General features: G+C 31.4%; 1 protein-coding gene across 6 annotated transcripts; it reads left to right on the forward strand.

Annotated features, from left to right (window-relative positions):
- Positions 1–8,254: 8,254 nt before the first annotated feature.
- LOC134239885 (uncharacterized) lies at positions 8,255–23,787 on the forward strand. 6 transcript variants are annotated; one of them, XM_062722011.1, is made up of 10 exons: positions 8,255–8,729; positions 9,074–9,178; positions 10,323–10,371; positions 10,466–10,719; positions 11,507–11,554; positions 11,699–11,755; positions 15,964–16,008; positions 18,111–18,155; positions 22,343–22,393; positions 22,481–23,787. In XM_062722011.1, exons 1-10 carry the CDS (start codon positions 8,486–8,488, stop codon positions 22,879–22,881), a joined length of 1,299 nt encoding a protein of 432 aa, XP_062577995.1. In that variant the 5' UTR covers positions 8,255–8,485; the 3' UTR covers positions 22,882–23,787. The 6 variants fall into 6 exon arrangements, with proteins under 6 accessions (XP_062577995.1, XP_062577997.1, XP_062577996.1 ...); XM_062722013.1 differs by lacking the exon at positions 18,111–18,155 and adding an exon at positions 21,236–21,274; XM_062722012.1 differs by lacking the exons at positions 15,964–16,008; positions 18,111–18,155 and adding exons at positions 18,635–18,679; positions 21,236–21,274.
- The last annotated feature ends 362 nt before the right edge of the window (positions 23,788–24,149 follow it).

Genomic DNA, 24,149 nt, shown 5'->3' on the forward strand with positions numbered 1-24,149 from the left:
GATTTTTAGATTAAGCATATCATTGTGTTTTTTTGTGTGATAACTTATTTGAAATTTCAGTAATTAGGCATAGTGTATTTCTCTATCCCAACTCCTTAGTGTTTTACTTGTGACAAACTTGAATTAATAACTTATCTGTAAAAAAATTAGATTCGATATAAATGAACTTATTTTTATCTAAACTGCTGTAAAAAAATGTTGACTTGTCATTTTGGGAATTCAAAAGAAAATGCATTATGATTTATAACACAGTTGATTATATTAAGACATCATTTTAGTATCAAGGATTTATTCTCATTGCTCATTAAACATTTCTTTTTAAATTATTTTTATATATATACAGTGTTATTCTTCTCTAAGAATGTTAAATAAGTTAAAACCGATGATTTATTTTCTTGGACACTACAAATTTCAAACACGAATCTGAATTTGAGTATCTAAATACTTGATTCAATAGCAGTGTTGTGCAATTTTATTTTTAAAAAACTAATGTTCTTATGATGTGAAATTTTTTTTTTTTATTTGTTATATCAGAAATTTTCCAGTTGACCAAGATATATTATCTTTTTTGCAGTACATGCATTTTGTTGTAGTTGTTGTTAAATAAACAATCAGAAGTAATCATGTTTCGTGTGTTGTATGGGTTCAATGTAGGTCATGGCTAAGATAGTCCATTTCTATTAGTGGACACATAAGTCTGACAAGCTGTAATTTTTCAAGTAGCTATAGAACTATCACACCAAGATATAGTAAATGTTGACTAAAGAAATGAATTTGGAATCAAAGATAAAATACCGGTACACCCTGACAAGTAATATTCAATATTCTACGCACTTTCAAAGTTAATTAAGGTATGGACCTGATTTATTTATGTTTAATCACTAGTTTCTCATTGCCTGTTGACTTTTGGGGTTTTACAGATTTTTTTTACATACATAACTGTAAAAAGGGATAAATTACTTCAAAGAATTAAAAAAAATACAATCAGGGATTCCAGCTTTATGACCCAAACACTCTCTTGTAGCCCAGTGAAGACATTGTAAATGTAACCTTAACCTTTAAGTCAGTATCATGATGCACCCTTGAGTCATTGCCAGTTAAGTGTGAAATTTTATCATTTATAATTTTTTAAGGGCACAAAAGTTATTTTCTAACAGAGAGACAGATGTACCACAACCAATACACTTGATTCCAGTTGCAGAGGCATTTCATTAATTAGTGTCTTTTATTTTCTGTTACCAAGATAACATGGGTGGACTAGTTAAGTGATAAATGCCCTTTGAATACACAGTTGAACTGGCCAGCCTTGTTTATATCCTGGTGTATATCGGTGTCACATGTATCATCTTTCATCATTGCTTGTCTTACAAAGTACAGATTTGTCACAGGGCTTGATAGGATGGCCGTCTTATTATATACACTTCTGTTTCCTGTGTACTGAAACACGTTCAATACCAAAATCCCGCCTGTTGCGGATGAGACATTAAAAAAGGACCCTTTTCATGGCGGGCATAAGTAAGAAAATATTTCTCACTGCAAAATGGTATGGCCCTGGCACGCTGAGTGACAAATAAAGGATAATATTTTCAGCACATCTTTTGAAGTTGTCAAAAAAAGTTGCACAATCAGTGCTCATCGAAATTTCAGTTTGTTGGAAGACTTGGTCATCAAAGACTTCAGAAATGTTGTCAATGAGTAGCTCCATTATCCTTTTCACATCATCTTCAGAGTACTTGTGTTTAGACTCCGAGTAAAATTGAATAATTTTGTTGAAGACCAACCAGAAGATGTGAAAACTTACAAGTAAAGGTTGTGTAAAGTGTACAACAGTAAAAAAAATGTGATTATTAAATTAGACAAATTAATTGATGCATGATTGAAATTTCTAAAAGTTCTTTAGAGCTTTTGTGGATCCGCATCTGATTTACACCACTTCTAGAGTAGGCTTTAGCAGAGTGCTTTTAAGGTTTCTCCTTTACAGCAGTTGATTATTTTAAGGAGTAAGGATAGGGATTGGCAGCACAAGCGATGAATGTTTTAACCTTTCTTTCATAAATAAGATTCTCATACTATTATTATAATTATTATATAATATGGGAACATTTTTATTGATGAAAAAATGAAAGAAAGGTTAAAAACGTCAAGCACCTGCTGTGCTTGGTAGAGCGTTTGCTGGACACGGCAGTGAAACTCGATTTGTAAGGATTTGATTTCAGTACAGGAAGGGCAGATCAAACACACCTAGGTTTACATATTGTGATACATGGACAGGTATCATATTTAAAGATTTATGTACTTTAGACTGTGTTTACATAGCTTTAGATGCGTCATTGGGGTCGACGGGAAATAATATACGAGTATATTTATACGATATTTTAATAACTATTGTCTCAATTAATTTCCATTTAACGTTAGTATTCCTAATCAAAGATGCCAACTTTATCTGGTATATTTTGATTATTTTTAAAACTCCCACTCTATGTGTAACTATTTTGGACTTTTGTATGCATACGATTGTACTAAAATTTCAAATTAATAAATACATGAAAAAATCGAACCATTGAAATACTGCACTTAATTATAAAACAATAACATACAAAATTATATATATGAACTTCTTTGACAAATAAGGGAACCGTTTAGGTTTCGAATACGTTATATCGCGACTACCAATGAGTAACTCGCAGTTATCTAACTTACTACCGCTCTTTTGCGCGGGAGTCCAGAAAAGTCTAAATTTCTGGGGGCAAATGACATTGTTTGCAATAGTGACAATCGAATGATTCGAACAATTTAATGCCGAAATCATGATGTTTTGCCAGATATTGAACTCCAGATAGTAGATTGTCAAATAAGGAAAGTTTAGAATATTTTATCTGCTTTAAAATGTGATGATTTTCTATGAAAAGTTAACGAGAAGAGTCTGCTTAATTAAAAATATCGTTAAAAATGTGACAATTAAGGATTGGCTCCTCTCAAAAATATATTAGGCTGGTTCAGTGATTGTTTAGAGAGGTATTCCACCAGGATTTTTTACTTATCTGTCCTTATGAATGCTACAATGATCGATCTTGCATTGTATTGAAAAGCACATTGCCCCCACCCAACAAACGATTCCTACCTCCTTCGCGAAAGAGTTCCTCTAAGTTAAGTAATCGCGATATCAAGTATTCTTTAATTATGATATTTAAGTCCATGAATAATATTTCAGTTGAACTGTTTATGTTGCTACATTGTACATAGACGTCTCGAAAGCAAATTGAAAGGGGTAGTATCTGAAGACCTGTGGGTCGGGAGGGGGATGGCTAAAACAAACCTTTGAGGACTACTGGGTAATCCATAATTTCCAATGCCTATCTTTGTCAAAAAATGGGGAGGGGCTAAGTTCCCACAAGGGCTCCGATGCATAAGTGCTGAGATTTATAAGTTAGAATAGTTTTGTGCAACTTCACATTTTTACATTCACATCAAAATCTAAATGCAGTGTAATAATTCAAATACGGTTCGCAATATTCCATTGTTTGTTGACGATCGAAGGGATCTAGGAAGTAGAGGAGCACTTGAAGTATTGTATCCGATTGGCTCTTCGCTCATGTCCTGTTCAAACCTTCCTTTTCTATGTTCACCAATCAGTCTATTTATAGCGTGTGAGAGGAAACAAGTGTATCACTTTCTATATCCTATTTATATCCGGTATGTAAATCGAACACTAGCTATTTATCACTGTACAGACTAACATCGAGAACAAGTTCTTGGTCCTTATAGCTGAATTCTTTTTTCTTAGTTATGAATGGATTTAATTAATTAATGTTCTAACAAGTTCGGAAAGATTACATGTACATGTCTTTGAACTATGTAAAACTGTGTGTATCAAAAAATCTGATTAAATATGTTCGAGCTTTGTCCACGACCAATGCTGTATATATCCGGGCTGCTGATATCCATACCATTTTACATTTGGAAAATATTATACAAACTTTCGGAAGAGAGGGAGTTATTAATTATCATCCAAGAAAACAACAGAAAGCCCCAACTGGCTGGAGGATAAAACGAGAAAAAAAATTCATCATGTAGCTAGTGATTTCAAGAAGGAAGGAATCTAAAAAATATCATTCAGATATTGCACACATCGGGTTTTCATGACACTTATAAAATCCTGAGATTATGGAGACGGAGTTTTTATCGTTTTTATGATGAAGTAATCAAGATTTTGTGAATTCCAGGCTTTTGCGTATAGTGTTGGAAGCGGAATAGAATAAAAAGATTGATGTTACATAACTTTACAGCATTATTTTACACTTCGAGTTCAGAGAAAGCAAAGTTCAAGAAAGATATACAGTGCATAGGAAAAAAATATGCGAGCTATTAAAATACACCCTTTCCTTCGTCAATGAACTTCATGCTGATGTATTTTGGTAATTCATGAACTTTCTTGAAACTAGATAGCTTCTACATAATGCTTAAAACGATACATTTTTCATAGCAGAGAGGATAATTAAATCACAAAGTAACTCCAAAGTGTTTGGTTTATTACTGTGCATCTCAAGAGCTATATAAGCTTTCGTAGTCATTGCCTGCAATGCAGGAATTAATCAAGAGAGGTTGAAGTCTGAGGATAGAATAGGAATAACCCAGCGAAACAGCTTATAGAAACATAGAAAGCCATATTTTATCAATAAGAAATGCAATAGTCTGTGTGTTCAAAATGTTCAATAGTCAGTTGAGGGTTATATGCAATGTCGTTTTAGTTAGCATATGAACCTATGATATTGTTATCCCCTCGCAACGGAATTGTTGGGGCCATGTACATGATGTATGCGAGCGTGTTCATGTGTTTTAGTTTGTCCTTGTGCAAAACAGGAATTTGCATTGTTTGTTAAGGACTGATGATAAATGAATAAATATTTTTCCAAGATTTGGTCATTGGAATACTAGCTACTACTTTAACATTTTTACTCACAAAAAAACTGAGTACCTTACAAGGCATTAGTATACAGTTAAAATATATCATTGAGGGAATTAGCGAGGGATACCAGTAGAGGCATATAATAATGTGAAATAATAGATGATGGTGTTTCTTGTATAATCCTTACAGAAAAAAAAAATTAAATTGCAGATTTAAAAAGTTTCAGCATTTTCATTCTTTAAAGACAATTAGAAACCAGTTTAGAAATTATAATAAATCATTTTTTAATGTATTTTTATACATTACGAAGATATACAGAATAGATATTTGATGAACGTCTCGTCTGACCTTAACAAGTGTTTATATTGTAACAGTCTGAAACGACAGTGGCTCTTTCTAACAGTGAAAGACTTGATGACTGGGTCTAGAATGGGATCATTATTTATTGTTTACTATGACATTGAATTATGAAAATAAATTCTTTTTCTAAATTTAGGTCGCCTGCGTGGCGCAGTGGTTAGAGTGTCTGCTTTAGAGTCGCGAAGTATCGCGGATCGAATCCCACTGTGGGGCGTATCGCCGTAGGTGCAGGCACAAAAAAAAATCCCTCCATGCTCGATGGCCCTGCTGAGTACCGAGTACAGGACTTTGCAACTCTCCATCGGCAAGTGCATGGTGACGTCTCCATATGAGTGAAAAATTCTCGAGAGGGACGTTAAACAATTAACGTTATCTTCAATTTAAGGGCTTTCTCTCAAAATCTGTATATGTTCTTTCTTTTTACAGCACATTTCTGTATTACGTTGTATTTTTACAATTTTATATTATTCTAGTGGAAGGGTAGCTGCAGAACTGTAGCTCCACGAAATATATATATTGACAGACCGGAGAGCTACAGTGAAACCCACTGAAAAAAAACTACATGTATATTTATTGCGCACAAAAAGTTGCGCTTGATTCTGGACTAATTCTTCCAAATTCTTACCTCAATTGCGAAAAAACTTAATTTCAAATATTACTAACTACTTTATCATGTACTCTCGAATTTGACATCTGCACGAAGGGTGTTGGGCCGAGTTATCTTTCAAACCAGAATGGCAGAATAAATAGACGAAATTTTCGATGATCTCAATTTCAGGCCCAGAGGGGCTATAAACAACAATTAATAATGGGAATGTTTTGCCGTGGAAACAGCGACAGAATATGTTAGCAACACACGGTTAGTAATATTTTGAAGAACAGTTTAAAAAAACATGGAAAACAGCGCATTTTTTGTGCGCAATAAATATACAGTTTTTTTTCCAATGGGTGGCACTGTAGGTCTCCGGTCTGTCAATGTACATTTTTTTTGGAGAGCTACAGTTCTGCAGCTAGTGGAAGGGCTGCGTCAAAATCCTCCCAATTTAGTGCTGAATTTCAGTCGATAAAACTAAAATAATTTTAGATTAAGTACAATTATAGTATTGTAAGATATATTTTTAATGTGAAATGGTATTATTCATGCACAATATACCAAGTGATAAATGCAAAATTTAATGTAGAAAATTTGCAGGAAAAGTGTTCCATACCAATGCATAAAGAACCTCTTTAAAATTGAAAATAGGTAAGCGCGCGATAATGTATTCATCATGAAGGTATAAAAGAGATGTAAGATAAACTGATCAATGTATTTGAGTTTATAATGTTTTAAATGTTTATTTGTTCAGCATAAGGTAAGTCCATCAAATTGATCAATCAATGTGAATATTTTCTCAAAATCGCATTTTGGTGTTTTATAAATTGGTATTTAACTTTTTGTACAGAACGCAATAGAACAATTATGTCTAATTTGGAGCAGACAAAAATGAGATTATTACAACAATAAGGAAAACGATATTGGCCAATGAATATATGACATAATTTATTTATACAACAATCCTGTTTTATTGGAACGGAATAGAACAAGATGCATGTACATGTGTAAAAGTGTATGATTAATTAAACATGTTTAAAAAAAGTTTTAACTTTATATTATGCTTTGAACTTAACTTTCATAAGTGTCGGTATAAAATTCCGAATCAAAAACTTGTGTTAAAATGCATAAGAAGCTTAAAGAAAAAGAGAGTTTAAGATTACACAGGAATAGGAATATTGTTGAAATGATTTATGTCAATTACTAATTGTTTTAATTGCTATTCATTGGCCATAATTGGCTTATCTTTTCCTTATTTATGTAATTATCTCATACTTGTCTATATTATGGGCTCTAAATTAGAAATAAAAATGTTCTGTTCTGGTATTCTTCTTGCACCCCCTCCCTTTCAATAATTCAGAACAAAGATGAAGAAGGTTGTTGATATATATAAAGTGCTGATTTTTTTCTTTGACATGCGATCTGATGCATGCACAATCCAAAATTTATTTTATTATTATTATTTTGCATATATATTTATCTGTGTATTGAAAACGAAAGTACACTGATGTACAGGTAATAGGTTTTCCTTGTATGGTAGGCGAGAAGGGCCACTTACTAGTACAATTTTAGACAAGCCAATATCAATAATCATTATCAATATCAGATAAAAAAATAATGCATTCATTCAAAAATTAGAAAAGCACGTAATACATATTCTTAATGGTTTCAATTCCTCAAGGCATTCCCTGATATCCTTTACACATGAATTAGGCTTCTGGATCCATGAACAGAAAACCTCGGCAAAATCATCCTATATAAGGGATGCCCCAAAGGCACCGATGAATATTATTTCCGATGAGAAATCTTACATTGTACAATCTTCCTTTGATTTTTTTCATGTGTTTTGGGAATGAAAAGATCTCACAATAGCTGAGAGCCAGTTAATATGGGTGATGGAAAAGTTCTGTATATTTTCTTTTATTCAAAATCTTATTTATTTCTCTAAGCTTATATGCAGCTGCGTTGTAAGGCACAGGAAAAATATCCTGGTCACCGATATTAGGACTTACTTTGCAGGGAATCTGGTATACGGCGTTAAAAATCATTTTTTGTCGACATATGTAAATCTTATCTTAAATATGATTTCTTCGGCAATTTCCGCAAAAGGCACAGTTTTTACATACGCTCTTATTTTCATCTTCGCAGAGATCCCTTATAAACAGTTTTCAGCTCATTGTAGTGACCATCCTTACTTTAAAATTGAATTTCTTTGCGACGACAAAAGGAAAATACATGTGGATTTCTGTGTTTAGGAGCTCTTTAACAGAACTTCTCAACTCTGAAAAAATAATGTCAAATGCCTCAACAGTTTATATGATAAACTATGTATTGCATTAATTATTGAACGACTTTCGTAGGTATAACATTCTAAACATGCTTAATTAAATAGAAACAACAGTTCGCATCTTAATAAAAAAAAATTATGACCATGTGATAAAAAGTCGTGGCATTTAGTATTGCCTCTTTCTTTCCATTATTTAATAGATTTCTAGTTTTATCTTCATGATTTGTTTGTCTTTACTGCCTCCCGCTTTTTCATGTCATATTGAACCTAGTGTGCCCATTTTCACTGTTTTTGAACACAGTTTTACTGTACATTATTTTACTGTGTTACATGTAATACCATGATTACTAGAATTTGTTCATTCAGTGCAATAGACATGATTCAATGGTCAGGAGTTATATGTATCCTGCTATTGATGACGACAGTTGGAGTTGTTAGCCCCCTTAAGTGCCCCAGTTCAGCGAGTGATTGGGACCGGGCGTCACGTGGTCTTCAGTGTCAGCCCCCTAACTTCTACCATTGTCTGAGAGATGAGTCCGGAGTGAACACGGAGCAATGTGTACCTCGCGTCTGGATACAGCCGCGTATGTGTCTTATAAATATCTACATCCAGTCATCCACTACTGAACTCAACTTTAAAGAGTGTTCACATTAAAATTTTATGAAATTGTTAGTACCTGTGTAATATAAAAATGTGTAAAGAAAACAGAAGTACTTGGTTTTTGATTCATCAATTATTTTTTTTTAAATATTTATAAAAGTGAAGTTTTTGTGATAAATGCCATGACTGCCTTCTCTGACACAGCTTTTCAAAATGCAGATATGATGCTCATACCAATCCATACCCTTTTGGAAATACTTGTTTTCAAGTATCCATATCAGTTTATCAGTAATATTTGTATTTTTATACTCCCTTGTTTATATGTAGACATGTGTCCAGAATTCAACTCTCGAGTGTCCCGAGTTGATGTGTACCAGTGTACCGTGACTAACTGTCCCACCTCTCTCTATTGGTCCAATGCTGTCTTCATGTGTAAGTCCATAAATTTGCATGCGTGAAATTAAAAATTTAATATATTTTAATATTTTGTTAATAATATTTTTTTCTTACAATTTGAGTAACATTTTTTTTATTATAGTAATTTTTAAAACATTTCTAAAGCTTTAAAATGCAAAGATTATACTAAAATTAATTGCATCAATTGCAGATTATTTGATATTGTTTCTAGTGTTTAATTTTTATTAACATTTATTGACAGATGTACATTAAAATAGATATAACAAAAAAAACGTAAGGATTTTAGCTTTACAATTATAACTAATACAATTGCTTGAAACCATTAAAATACATATCTAAGTACCATACTCTCATATTCATTGTGTTCCTAAATTTATAGAGAAGTTAATACATGCATCAATCTTCAGCATTTAAAGCGAAGTTTTCTATTTCATTGAAATCCTTTTAAAAACAGGAAAAGAAAATAGTAAAGCTGACACACATGTTTCTGTCATAGAGCAGTTGATAAAGATCTTTTGTACTATGCACTCAAAAAAAAAAAATCATGCACAAGCAATATTATAACTGAAACATCGTCTTTGCCGTTTGAAGATTTTTTTTTAATCTGTGAGGAAACTGAGAATTTTTTCCCTAGTCACCAAGCATCATAGCTTAGATGTGGACTTGAAACATCTCATGTAGTGGAAATATTTTGTTTTGCTCGATCTAGTTTTCTGATTTATCAACTTCAGCTCTTTTATACCTTGTCGTATCTTCAAACAATTGATTTTTGACCTTTTAATGTTTGACAAATCAAACTTTTATAAAATTAAATATTAGTAAATAAAATAGTTTTAATCTTTTCAACTTGTGCTGAATATAAATAAAGAAAAGCCAAAAAAAAATTGTAAAGCTTTGGTGCTTTTATTGCATTTAGTTTGTAAATATCAAAGTTAAAAAGAAGTTTTTTGAAATTATGAAAGAGAAAACAGGTGGACATTTAAATACCATTTATAATTTAATGATACACTTATGTAATTTGATCGCTTAATATCAAACATTTTGTTTATCAAGAAAAGTACTTGAATTTTTTTAAAGAGAATTCTTGCTAAAAAATGAATTTTAAGTATATATATGTACACTAAAGAAGGTTGTATATTGTGTTCTCTTATCCTTACAGACCCCATTTGTTTTGAAAATGGATCAGCAACTTTAACTTCAAAGCCAGGGTATGTGCTATATACCTCATATGTGTCCAATTTTTCAAAATATCTTTAAAAAATAAGTTTCAACAAACGAATTCACCAATGAACAACATTTCAGGTCAACCGTTACTACAACAGCATTGGAAAAAACATCCCTCTTTGAACACCATTTCAGGTCAACAAAAGCTTCCGTAGTATTGGAACATACTCCCACATATGATAAATCCAAAGATTCAGGAGATGAGTCTCCTACTGATGAATCTCTCCCTGTGGGAGCATTAGGGAGCATTATAGGTGTTATAGTGTTATGTGTTGTTGGAGTCCTCATTATCCTGGTGTATTTAAAAAGAAGACGCAGAAAGGGAAACAATGGTAATTTATAATAAATTTTTATTTTGTGCATCTTTTGGATGAAAAAAATATTTGTTTTTAAAATATTCCAACAAAATGCATTTACATACATGTTTATGACTATACATGTAATTCACTATTTGATAAAGGATACTAGTATTTCTATCTAGGTTATGATTAACTGAAGCTTTGAGCTCATAACACATACAATAGAGTAACTCTGTATAATTCATTAAAGCAATATGAGCTGCATTTTTGAGAATTTTATTTTGCTGGTCAAATGTGTTATTATGGTTAATCTGTATGTAATCTACACCCTTATGACCAATAAAACCAAAATAAAATTTAAAAATGTTTCAGAAGAAATATTTCTGTACAACCGAATATACAGTGTTATATAAGAAACCATTATTGTACAGGACGACAATAATTCAAATTTGCTTCAATCAAAGTATATAAAAAGTTCTTTCATAGCAAATTTGAACAATAGAAGTTTATAAATATTCTTTTTTTTCCTGTCATTGAAATAGTTAATTACAAATTTGCAACATTTTTTTCCGATGTCAAACATGCAGCTCATATTGCTTTAACAGTATGATATGAAGTATGAATAAATATTTTATGTGAATTTTTGTGTAATAAATATTTATTTAAGGCCTCAAGAAGACTCTCTCCTATATTGACTATTCAATAAAATATATCTATGATTAAAATAAACTTATAATCAAACTTACGTTAAGGATGACTTATGTGAAATCTAGATCTGTATAAATTAACAAATATAATTGATGACAGAGTATTTTTTTAGAAGAGCAACCTGATGCAGATGTAAGAAATGAAGTCATTGGACCGCCAGGTGAGTTTGCAAAACCAGTGGAATTTGAATGGATACATAGATTAAATCCCAAATAATAAACAGTTGAAGAGATGATGATGTTTTAAGCTTTTACATTTATGAAGTGAATTTTAGATAAAAAAGATTACATATTACTTTTCGCAGAAAACGAAGAAAAAGAAAACAAAATCAATGAAATCAATGAAACCAGTAACCTATTGGGTAAGTTTGAGTGGAAACTGTGAATCAGTGAAATTATCCATCAATCCCCCCTCCCCAAGATGCCACACACAGAATTAACATGCTACAACAAACAAGATTTTTACAACTTGTTTACATATACCACACAACAATAGGAGAGTTATTTTAGGATGCTTGCTTTTTTAAGGTAATGAAAGTTCTTCTAAACCCTAGGAATCCAGAAAAGATGGATCCTTAGGTAACTTTTGTAAATTTTTATTATAAGAATTATGATTCATTTAATTTCATACCTTTAAAGATGATGAACTGAAGCTAAAATTATCATTCCAGTGTATGTTGTTGAAATTCAGAAACCAAAAGGGCAGACATTTAACAAATTAACAAATACCAGCACTACTATATACTATAATATGAATACAAATTTTATGAGAAATACCTAGTTTTGTAAGAATACGGATGGCTGTCATTTATTCCTGTTAGCTTAAAACTATATTTGACTAATTGAATCATGTCTACGATATTAAACCTTATAATTAAGATTATGTTTAGAATGGCATACAATATGTCAACTTTATACAGTGTATAATTAAATAAATATAAGTACATGTAATATGCCAGCAATATTTTTATTAGAAGAACAAACTGGTGGAAATGTAAAAAGTGAAATCAACAAACTGTTAGGTGAGTTCACATGTACCATGAAATCTGTATAAATTAAAAAAATATGATTGATTAGTATTTTTTTCTTAGAAGAACAAGCTGATGGAAATGTGACAAATGACGTAAGCAAACAGACAGGTGAGTTCGAAAAACCAAATGAATACAAAGATTACATCCAAAGTAATGCACAATCGTAAAGATGATGATGTTTTAAGCTTTATCATTTATGAAGTGAATTTTAAATAGAAAAAATTATATATTACGTTTTGCAGAAAAAGTAGAAAATGAAAACGAAAATGAAAATGAAATCAGTAACCTATTGGGTAAGTTTGAGGGGAAACTGTGAATCAGTGAAACTCCATCAATCCCCTTCCCCAAGATGCCACACACAAAATTAACATGCTATCAAAGAAAATTAAACACAAGGATTTTACAACTCGTCTACATATACCAGACAATAATAGGAGGGCTATTTTATGATGCTTCCTTTTTTAAGGTAATGAAAGTTCCTCGAAACCCAAGGATTCCAGAAAAGATGGATGCTTTGGTAATTTTTGTGAATTTTTATTATAAGAATTACGCTTCATTTAATTTCATACCTTTAAAGATGATGAACTGAAGCTAAAATTATTATTCCAGTGTATGTTGTTGAAACTCAGAAACCAAAAGGGCAGACATTTAACAAATACTAGCACTCATATATAATATAATATGAATACATGTGTATATTTTATGAGTAATACCTATTTTTGTAAGACTTCGGATGACTATCATTATTTCTTGCAAGCAAAAAACTATATTTGACTAATTGAAACATGTCTATGATTTTAAACCTTAAAATTAAGATAATATTTAGAATGATATACAATATGTCGACTTTATATAGTGTATAAATAAATAAATGTAAGTACATGTAATATGTAAGCAATATATTTATTAGAAGAACAAACTGGTGGAAATGTAGAAAGTGAAATCAACAAACTGTTAGGTGAGTTCACATGTACCATGAAATCTGTATAAATTAAAAAAATATGATTGATTAGTATTTTTTTCTTAGAAGAGCAAGCTGATGGAAATGTGACAAGTGACGTAAGCAAACAGACAGGTGAGTTCGAAAAACCAGTGGAATTTAAATGGATACAAATATTACAACCAAAATAATACATAATTGAAGAGATGATGATGTTTTAAGCTTTTTCATTGATGAAGTGAATTTTAAATAGAAAAGATTATATATATTACTTTTTGCAGAAAAGGTAGAAAAAGAAAAAGAAAATGAAACCAGTTACCTATTGGGTAAGTTTGAGTGGAAACTGTGAATTAGTGAAACTCCATCAATCCCCCTTCCCTAAGATGCCACACACAAAATTAACATGCTATCAAAGTAAATTAAACACAAGATTTTTACAACTCGTTTACATATACCATACAATGATAGGAGAGTTATTTTATGATGATTGCTTTTTAAGGTAATAAAATTTCCTCGGAACCCAAGGATTCCAGAAAAGATGGATGCTTAGGTAATTTTTGTGAATTGTTATAAGAATTACGATTCATTTAATTTCATACCTTTAAAGATGATGAACTGAAGCTAAAATTATCATTCCGGTGTATGTTGTTGAAATTCAGAAACCAAAAGAGCAGACATGTAACAAGTTAACAAATACTAGCACTCATATAAACTATAATATGAATATATATTTTATGAGTAATACCTATTTTTGTAAGATCTCGTATGACTGTCATATTTTCTTGCTAACTTGAAACTATATTTGACTAATTGAAACATGTCTATGATTTTAAACCGTATAATCAAGCTTATGTTTGGAATGACATACAGTATGTCAGCTTTATACAGTGTATAAATAAATAAATAAATATAAGTACAAGTAATATGCAAGCAGTATTTTTATTAGAAGAACAAAGTGATGGAAATGTAAAAAGTAGGGATGGCAATTTGTAACCGGTTAATCGATTAATCGGTGGGAACGTTGCTAATCGGTTTGAAAATCCGTAATCGGTTAGTCGGAAAAAATAAAATATACGTAAATTTGATCGCAGTTTCCTTAAAATTCCTTCTGTTTTTAAGAAAGGAAAGCGCTGCATAGAAGTTTATTTAAGTGTTTTTACACATCTTATAATTCAAAATATTTGGAGGTAATTATAGCTCTCCAGACTGAGATCGAAGGGGTAATTGGTCACTTCATAAAGTGTTAATTACTGTTTTTAAAACATCAAGCCGTTACCCAGATAGTCCTGTGGTTTTTTTTTAATGATATTAAAAACATCACCGTTAAGCACTTTTAAGGGGCAATATCCCTCTGCTCCAAATTTCACAACTTTTTTTTAAAAATCCAGACATTGATTTTCAGCAACAACTATAGCATTAAATTCAAATGGAAAATATTTTGAAGTATGAAGCGTTGCTTTCTTTTTCAGAAATGAATAATATGTCAAATCATGATGTGAAGAAAATTCGAGATGGTAAATAGAAAGATTAATTATTTTTTATCTGACAATTAAATTAGAAATATGAGGTATATATAAAAATAAAATTTACTCTCATACATACAGCGTATCTAATTCCCATTAGAAAACATACTGAAGCGCTGCTTTTTAAATCACAATTACAAATTGTTTTCTGTGCATGTAAAATAACACGCATCCATAAACAAGAGTTATCGTTCCATTATCGCCCTTGAAAATATTTTTTAATGAAACAAAATATTAATTAAATGTTTAAAAACAATATTGCATCTGAAATTTCTGTACAATTAAAAGAATTATACTTAAAAAGATAGAGATTTATCAATTTACACTGTTTAAAGGAACTAAGTATAAATGTTTTAAGTAAATTATTATAAATCATTAATGTACATACTAGCAATAGAAACTATAAATTAACATTTGTACCATAGATTAAGTTTGATTGAGTTGACCATAAAGTGGTTCCCATGAATGAAATTTGTGAACTCTGACATGACAATTTACTGAATTTCGTGACAAAATGTCTGAAGAAAGTTATCTCTCTTATCAGAGGGATATTCCACCTTAATTAAAGTATGTCTATATTTTGCCGTTATCTATTAAATAATATTACTGTAAAGAATGTTGTAAATTTTAAATAAAGTTAGAGTTCAGACATATTTCTAATTATGGTGACAATGCAGAATTAACTTCTTCAACATCTGCGTTGGAAAATTATCCTTGTCTCATTTCTCAAGCAAGATTCATGATTTTCTTATTTTTTTTCTTGTCTATTAAAATCAAAATAAAATATACTCTTATGTACATAATATCCCCCGATCAAAATAATAAACAGAATGAACTTCTAACATCTTTTTAGTCATCTTGTGTGTATAAAAAGAAAATGTCAAAATGTATAGTTATCTTGATACGACTAACCGGTTAATCGGTCGGAACGTTTTGCGATTAACCGATTAGCAATTCTGCAATCGATTGCCATCCCTAGTAAAAAGTGAAGTCAGCAAACTGTTAGGTGAGTTCACATGTACCATGAAATCTGTATGAATTAACAAATATGATTGATTTGTTTTTTTTCTTAGAAGAGCAAGCTGATGGAAATGTGACAAGTGAAGTAAGCAAACAGACAGGTGAGTTCGAAAAACCAGTGGAATTTAAATGGATACAAATATTACAACCAAAATAATACATAATTGAAGAGATGATGATGTTTTAAGCTTTTTAGCTCACCTGAGCCGAAAGCTCAAGTGAGCTTTTCTGATCACATTTTATCCGTCGTCCGTCTGTCTGTCTGTCCATTTGTCCATCTGTAAACTTGTGACCAAACCTGGCACAAAGCATCCTTGGGTAAAGGGGAATTTAGATTGTTAAAAATTGAAGGGCCAAGTCTCCTCACAAGGGGAGATAATATAATCAAGAAAAGACAAAAATAGGGTGGGGTGTTGCAACCACTATTGAAATAACGACCACTATTGAAATAATTATATCAATAGTGGTTGAGAGTGCATTTCAATAGCAAACATAGTTAGTAACCACTATTGAAATACGACCACTATTGAAATAATTATATCAATAGTGGTTGAGATTCATTTCAACAACAAACATAGGTTGCAACCACTATTGAAATAATGTTCACTATTGAAATAAAGATTTCAATGTGGATTAAATTATGGTTTTAGGTATGAAGTATTATCCGCAACTATCAAATGATTATTTAAATCACTTTTGAAATTATAATTTCAATAACTATCTAATTCTATGATCATTTGAGGAAAGATGATACAAACAAAATATGGATGCCTGGATTGGTATATATTTTTTGGTCTCATTTCATTGAAAATGATGTAAATTATGAATTTCTAGAATATAAAGAAATTGTAAACCTTTTGTAAACCTCAAAATTTTGCCTCACCAAAACCACGCTTATTAATTTATACACTTTAATTCTTAATCTATATATCTTTCACCCCAAATCCAATTTTTGTGAAATTTTGGATAAAAATTTAAGAATAAGGCGATGAAACTTTTCTTTCAATACTTGAGCATTATGCAAGTGAAATGAAAAAAATATTGTCAATTCTTGAAATGAATCTCACCCACTATTGAAATAATGATTTCCATAGTGGTCGTATTTCAATAGTGGATATTACCTATGTTTGTTATTGAAATACTTTCTCAACCACTATTGATATAATTATTTCAATAGTGGTCGTATTTCAATAGTGGTTACTATGTTTGCTATTGAAATGCACTGTCAACCACTATTGATATAATTATTTCAATAGTGGTCGTTATTTCAATAGTGGTTGCAACAGTGGGGTCATTAAAAAATTTTCTTCTCAAGAACCACTGGGCCAGAAAAGCTGAAACTAATGTGGAAGCATCCTGGGGTAGTGAAAATTTAAAATTGTTAAAATCATGACCCCCGGGGGTAGGGCGGGGCCACAATGGGGAATCAAAGTTTTACATAAAAATATATAGGAAAAATCTTTGAAAATCTTCTTTTCAAGAACCACTGGGCCAGAAAAGCTGAAACTTATGTGGAAGCATCCTGGGGTATTGTAGATTCTAAATTGTTCAAATCATGACCCCCCGGTGGTTGGGCGGGGCCACAATAGACAAATTTCACATTCCTAAGAGTTATCTCCCGTTGTCGGCGTATTGCTCATTTTTTCCTCTTTGTCCTTTGTAAGTTACCTGTTAATATTTTTAAAATTCAAACGTTCTAGGACAATTTCGATCTGTACCTGTATTGCCAGAGTATAGGGCAACATGAAAAACATAATGAGCATATTAATATAGATTTTATTTCTAGGATACTGACGCATAAAGTTTGTAAAGTTATAGAGGGAAAACTGCGTCTTACGCCGATTGACCCCGGATTGACCCTGCAAAGGGGAATAACTTTTGTAAATGTAAATGTAAATGGGGAATCAAAGTTTTACATAGAACTATATAGGAAAAATCTTTGAACATCTTTTTCTCAAGAACCACTGGGCCAGAAAAGCTGAAACTCATGTGCACATGGAAGCATTCTAAGGTAGTGTAGATTTCAAAATGTCTGAATTATGATCAGTGGGGTAGGGTGGGGTCGCAATATGTATTACAAGGAGGAAATCTGATAAAGAACAGAATGGTCAAAGCTTCTCAGGTGAGCGATGTGGCCCATGGGCCTCTTGTTCATTTATGAAGTGAATTTTAAATAAAAAAGATTATATATTACTTTTTGCAGAAAAAGTAGAAAAAGAAAACAAAAAGGAAACCAATAACCTATTGGGTAAGTTTGAGTGGAAACTGTGAATCAGTGAAACTGTCCATCATTCCCCCTTCCCCAAAATGCCACACACCAAATATATATTTGTTTTTGAAAATATTCAAAAATATTTGTATATTCAAAAAATGCATTTATTTACATATTTATGAATATATATGTATTTCACTATTTGACGAAAGATACTAGATCTCTATATATATTTAGGTTGTGATTACTGAAGCCTTAACCTCATAACACATACAAAAGTGTAATTCTGTATAATTCATTTATAATATAAAGTATGAATAAATATTTTATGTGTAATACATATTTATTTAAGACTCTAAATGAAGCTACAGCCAATTTCTCCTACATTGACTACTAGTATTTATAAAGTATATCTATGATTAAAAAAAACTTATAATCAAACTTACGTTAAGGATGACATAAGTGAAATCTGTATAAATTAACAAATATAATTGATGAGTATTTTTTTTTAGAAGAGAAAGCTGATATAATTGTGACAAGTGAAGTCAGCATACTGCCAGGTGAGTTCGAAAAACCAGTGAAATTTGAATGAATACAAAGATTAAATCCAAAATAATACACACATTGAGGAGATGATGTTTTTATAAGCTTTTTATACGCCCGTCTTAAGACGGGACGTATTTATAGGCTTCGTGTCCGTCTGTCTGTCCGTCCGTCCGTCTGTTAGCTTTTCTCGTGTCCGGCTCATAACTTTAATACTATAAGGACTAGAGTTATCAAACTTTGTCAGCTGATACATCTTGGGTAGAAGGTGTGTCGCGCACAAAAAGTAGGTCGCTCTGAGCTATAATTAAAAAGTTATAGCCAAATATGGAAAAATCCTGTCCGGTCCATAACTAGAAAACTATAAGACTTAGAATCATCAAACTTGGCCAGTTTATGCATCTTAGGTAGAAGGTGTGTCGCAACCTATTTCAAGGTCACTGTGACCTTTAATTTATGTGAAATTTAAAAAAAAAATTTTCTATTCATTTACACATTCAAAAAAATGTAAAATTACTGCACTAACCTTATTAGAAAAATGTTAAATCAAGAAAATACTTATTTTTTAGCATATACTTGACAGCGATCTATAACAAATATAATGTATGTTAGAGAAATTCCACCACTCCCATGAGTCTAATTATCAAGCACTGGTCAAGAAGAATTTTGATAACAGAGAATTGCATGTCAAATTAGAGAGAGAAATTAATGAGTTTAGTGTGAGGAGTTGCTGTAAGAGCATCGATGCTATCTATATCCCTTGAGTATTGGGCCAAATGGGTAAGCCTGTTGGATTAAAAATAGCTCTTGTTGACTAGCGGAAGTTTTAAAATGAATTTGATGAGAAGTAATTAAAACAAATTTGATATTGCATATTAAACTATTTTGATATTACATAATATTATGAACTTACAAATTAATTTTATGGTGGTAGGGGTGAAATCTGCATGTCCATATGAATTGCATATTAACAATTAACTGTCTGACATTAAATCTAAAAAGAAAATCATTGATGTTTTATATCTTTTAAAAATGTTTTATGGTAGATAGTGCAGATCCAATAATATTTTGGGAGTAATGAGTAGACAAGCATCCAGTTAAAGATTAATTAATGTGTTCAATGTAGGAAGGCTAGCTGCATGTCTGTTTCATTTCTTCAGAGCATGGTCTAATCTGTATCCTTCGGGAATTAGACAGAACTGTTGGTCAGTTTATATTTGATGGCCAGCCTTTTATTTCCAAAATTAATTAGGTGTAGATTAAGTTGTGAAGACTAATTTGATATTTTTTAATATGATAGGCATTTGGCAAGGTATAGAAATCTATGAATGATGCAATATTTGTTATAGTTAATGCCTACACCACAGGAGATAGATAAACAAATTTTTTAAGGTGTGTAAAAGTCATTGAAATCTAAAAATCAAGGTTGACATGATTTTCCTGCACTTTTAACTGTTTAAGATACATTGTAATTGTAATTTTTTGACAGGCGTATCATGCTGTGGCGTGGCACTTTATTCATTTATGAAGTGATTTTTAACTTTAACAAGATGTGTTTGTAAAACACTGATGCCCCCGTATGGCAACATAGCAAAGATTAAGCTTTTCTTAAATGCAAATTTAATTAATTGGTACCAAAAGTAGGGTATTCTCACTGGAAAACAATTGTGAAATTTGTAAGTAAGCTAATGTTAAAGTTTTTTAATAATTACAAAAATCTCCAAGGTCAAAGTCAAAAGGTCAATGTAATTAGTATCAAATAAAAGGTCTTGCCACATGAAATACTTTTGTAGAGCAAGAAAGCCCTAGCCCTAACCGTTCAGAAGGTATGGTAAACGTTCAATTTCTTAAAAAGTAGGTCAAACTCAAAGGTCAAGGTCAAAGGGTCAAAGTTATTGTTATCAAATGAAAGGTCTTGTCATAATGATCAAATATGTAAAGTATGAAAGCACTAGCCCTAACTCTTTAGAAGTTATGGTCAAGGTTTGCTTTTTAAAAGTAGGTAAATCTCAAAGGTCAAGGTCAAAGGGTCAAAGTTCTTGGTATCCAATGAAGGGTCTTCGCACAAGGATTACATGTATGAAGTATGAAAGCCCCATACTTTACCGTACAAAAGTTATGGCCAAGGTTAAAGTTTTTTTACAAGTAAGGAAATCTACAAGGTCAAGGTCAAAGGGTCAAGGTTGTTGGTATCCAGTGAAAGGTCTTTTAACAAACATTACATATGTGAAGTATAAATGTCCTGGTGTTTACTGTTCAAAAGATATGGCCAAAGTAAAATTTTAAAATTTTCATGTAAAAGTGGGTCAAACTCCAAGGTCAAGGTCAAAAGGTCAAATTTGGTGGTACCCAAGAAAGGTCTTGTCACAAGGAATATACATATGAAATATGAAAGACATAGCCCCACTAAATCAAAAGTTATGGGCAAGGTTAAAGTTTTTGCGGACAAACATACAAACAGAGAGACAGTCAGACAGACAGAGAGTCAGACAGACACGACAAAAACTATATGCCCCCGAAACTTCGTTTACGGGGGCATAAAAAGATTACAGTGTATATATTACTTTTTACAGAAAAAGTAGAAAAAGAAAATGAAACCAGTAACCTATTGGGTAAGTTTGAGTGAAAACTGTGAATCAGTGAAACTTTCCATCAATACCCCTTCCCCAACATGCCACTCACAGAATTAACATGCTATCAAAGTAAATTAAACAATATATTTACAACTCGTTTACATTTACCACACAAGGATAGGAGAGTTATTTTATGATGATTGCTTTTTTAAGGTAATGAAATTTCTTTAAAACACAAGGATTCCGGAAAAGTTGGATGCTTAGGTAATTTTTGTGAATTCTTATAAGAATTACGATTCATTTAATTTCATACCTTTAAAGATGATGAACTGAAGCTAAAATTATCATTCCGGTGTATGTTGTTGAAATTCAGAAACCAAAAGAGCAGACATGTAACAAATTAACAAATACCAGCACTCATATATACTATAATATGAATACATGAATATATATTTTATGAGTAATACCTAGTTTTGTAAGACCTCGTATGACTGTCATATTTTCTTGCTAACTTGAAACTATATTTGACTAATTGAAACATGTCTATGATTTTAAACCGTGTAATCAAGCTTATGTTTGGAATGACATACAGTATGTCAGCTTTATGCAGTGTATAAATAAATAAATGTCAGTACATGTAATATGTTAGTAATATTTTCATTAGGAGAACAAACTGATGGAAATGTAAACAGAGAGGTCAGCAAATTGTTAGGAGAGTTCACATGTACAATTACAGTGTATACAAAACCAGTGTAATTTTAATTGTTACAATAATGTCTTTAACCAATTAAATACCAAATGACAAAACACTTGAATTTGGAAGAGATGAAGATTCTTTTTGTTTATGACGTTATTTTTTATTTCAAAATATTAATAATCTTCTTTTTTTGGACAAAGTAAAAAACGCAAATGAAATCAATGAAAACATTGAATTATTTGGTAAGTTAGAGTGTAAATTATGAATCAGTGAAACTGTCCATCTGCCCCAAAACATGCCACACGAAAAATAAACATGTAATCAAAGCAAATTAAACACAACCTTTTATAACATATGAAAAGTTACCATACAATATTAACAGAGTAATATCAGGATGCTCGCTTTTTAAGGTAATGAAAGTACCTCAGAACTCAAGGAATCCGTGAAAGTTGGATGCCAAGGTAATTTTGTGAATTTTTTGAATTATAATTCGTTTGTTTTCATACTCTTAAAGACGATAAGTTAAAAAATTAAAATTATCATTCTAGTGTATGTTGTTGAAAGTCAGAAACCAAACGAGCAGACAAGTGTTCCAAAAGATGAGAGTTCTGTACGAGTTCTGGTGTTAGTGTTAAATAAACCAATCAACAGTGTTGAGATGAACTCAAAGGCCAAGGAAACGTTAGGAAAAAATTATTATTATTGTTGGACTCTTTCTTATTATCAGGAACACAAACAAAAGGAAAGTGTTCCTTTATTCCCAAAAAACTTTGACTTTGAAAGAGCAAGTGGAAAGGAAATTTGTGAGAAGATACGTGATGTCGGTTTGGAGAGAGATGTCAACTTTGTTATAACAGTGCCATTGAGTGTATGGTCAGCACAGAGAGAGGAACTTTCTTCTTTTCTGAATGCTGATATAAATCCTTGTTTTAAAACTGAATATTGGTAATATATCGCAAACAATGAGAAAAATAAAAGAAAGAGAAAGAAATCCTCGATGGAAGCATCCCTTGTACAACGATGCTCTCTGATAGGAAATATCAAAGCAAAGAGACATTTCATGTCCTATACAGATGATTAAAAGGATTTTTGCATAAAAGGCAAAATCGTGAACGAAACAAAAAATTAGAAGAGTGCCTATATATAAACTTAAGAATCTCGATAAACATTTTGATTTTTTTTAATAATTCAATTTATTAATGTTTGCCCTCGAAGACTTCCTGACATTTTAAATACTTCACTGTGTTTTATTAATATCTACATGGTTTTGTTTTTTAGATATCTAAGTGAGATATTAACTTGGGATTTATGAAAGATATTACCAAAACCTCACGAAAAACTGGCATTATTTATATAATCACATGGTAATACAGGTATAAAAGTTTTTGAAAAGTAAAAGTTTTTGAAAAGTTGTATGATATACGAGTATATGCTATACAAAGACTATTTTCTTAATTGTGATTATGTAAAGTAGTTTACATCCTCACCTGACGCCTATTGTCTTGTACAATTCGTAATCTCTTGTCCAGTCATGTTTTTTTCTGTCGATGTGTTCATTGCCACACTGCCCTGGTACAGACATTTTATTTAGGAGTAGAGTTATGTGGGGGTTCGGGAGGGGAGTTTATCAATGTATACAGAGTGTTTTAGCTCACTTGAGCCACAAATAAACATTTATCGATTGTTAGTCGTTGTACTCGGTGTTGTCGTCGTAAACTTTTCACAATTTTATCTTCTTCTTCTGAACTTATGTGATTATTTTAAACTTGGCACAGAGTATCATTGTGTGAATTTGATTCAAATTTGTTCAAAATGAAGGGTCATGCCCGTTTCCCAGGGGGAGTTTATTACGAAATAAGAAAAAAAAAATTAATGGCATCATTGAAAAATCTCAAGAACCAATGGACCAGGAAACAATAAACCCATGTGGAATCATTGTAAGGTAGTGTCGCTTTAAGTTTGTTTTATGGATAACAGTGTAGGATATAGCGTGGGCCCATAATGATTGATCGAAGTTTTACATAGGATTGATAGAAAAAATCTTAAAAAAATTTCTTCGAAAGGGCAGCAAAGCTATGATCAATAATATAGATTTGAAAGCATTCCCAGGTACTTAAGATTTATGTTTTTTTCAAATCGTGACCTCCCCTCCCCAAGTTAGGGTGAGACAAAATTGACAGTCAAAATTTTACATAGGAATATTTTGGAAAAAATCTC

The sequence above is a fragment of the Saccostrea cucullata genome, unplaced genomic scaffold (assembly GCF_032062105.1).
Source record: "Saccostrea cucullata isolate Sc308-1 unplaced genomic scaffold, CSIRO_AGI_Scuc_v1 ctg1056, whole genome shotgun sequence".
Lineage (NCBI taxonomy): Eukaryota > Metazoa > Mollusca > Bivalvia > Ostreida > Ostreidae > Saccostrea > Saccostrea cuccullata.

What these genes read in the sequence shown, in the direction of transcription:
- LOC134239885 (XM_062722011.1), top strand. Translation starts at nt 8,486, where the DNA reads ATGATTACTAGAATTTGTTCATTCAGTGCAATAGACATGATTCAATGG. An exon ending in ACTTTAACTTCAAAGCCAGG is followed by an intron (nt 10,372 to 10,465) that starts GTATGTGCTATA and finishes ACAACATTTCAG; the next exon opens with GTCAACCGTTACTACAACAG. An exon ending in TGAAGTCATTGGACCGCCAG is followed by an intron (nt 11,555 to 11,698) that starts GTGAGTTTGCAA and finishes TACTTTTCGCAG; the next exon opens with AAAACGAAGAAAAAGAAAAC.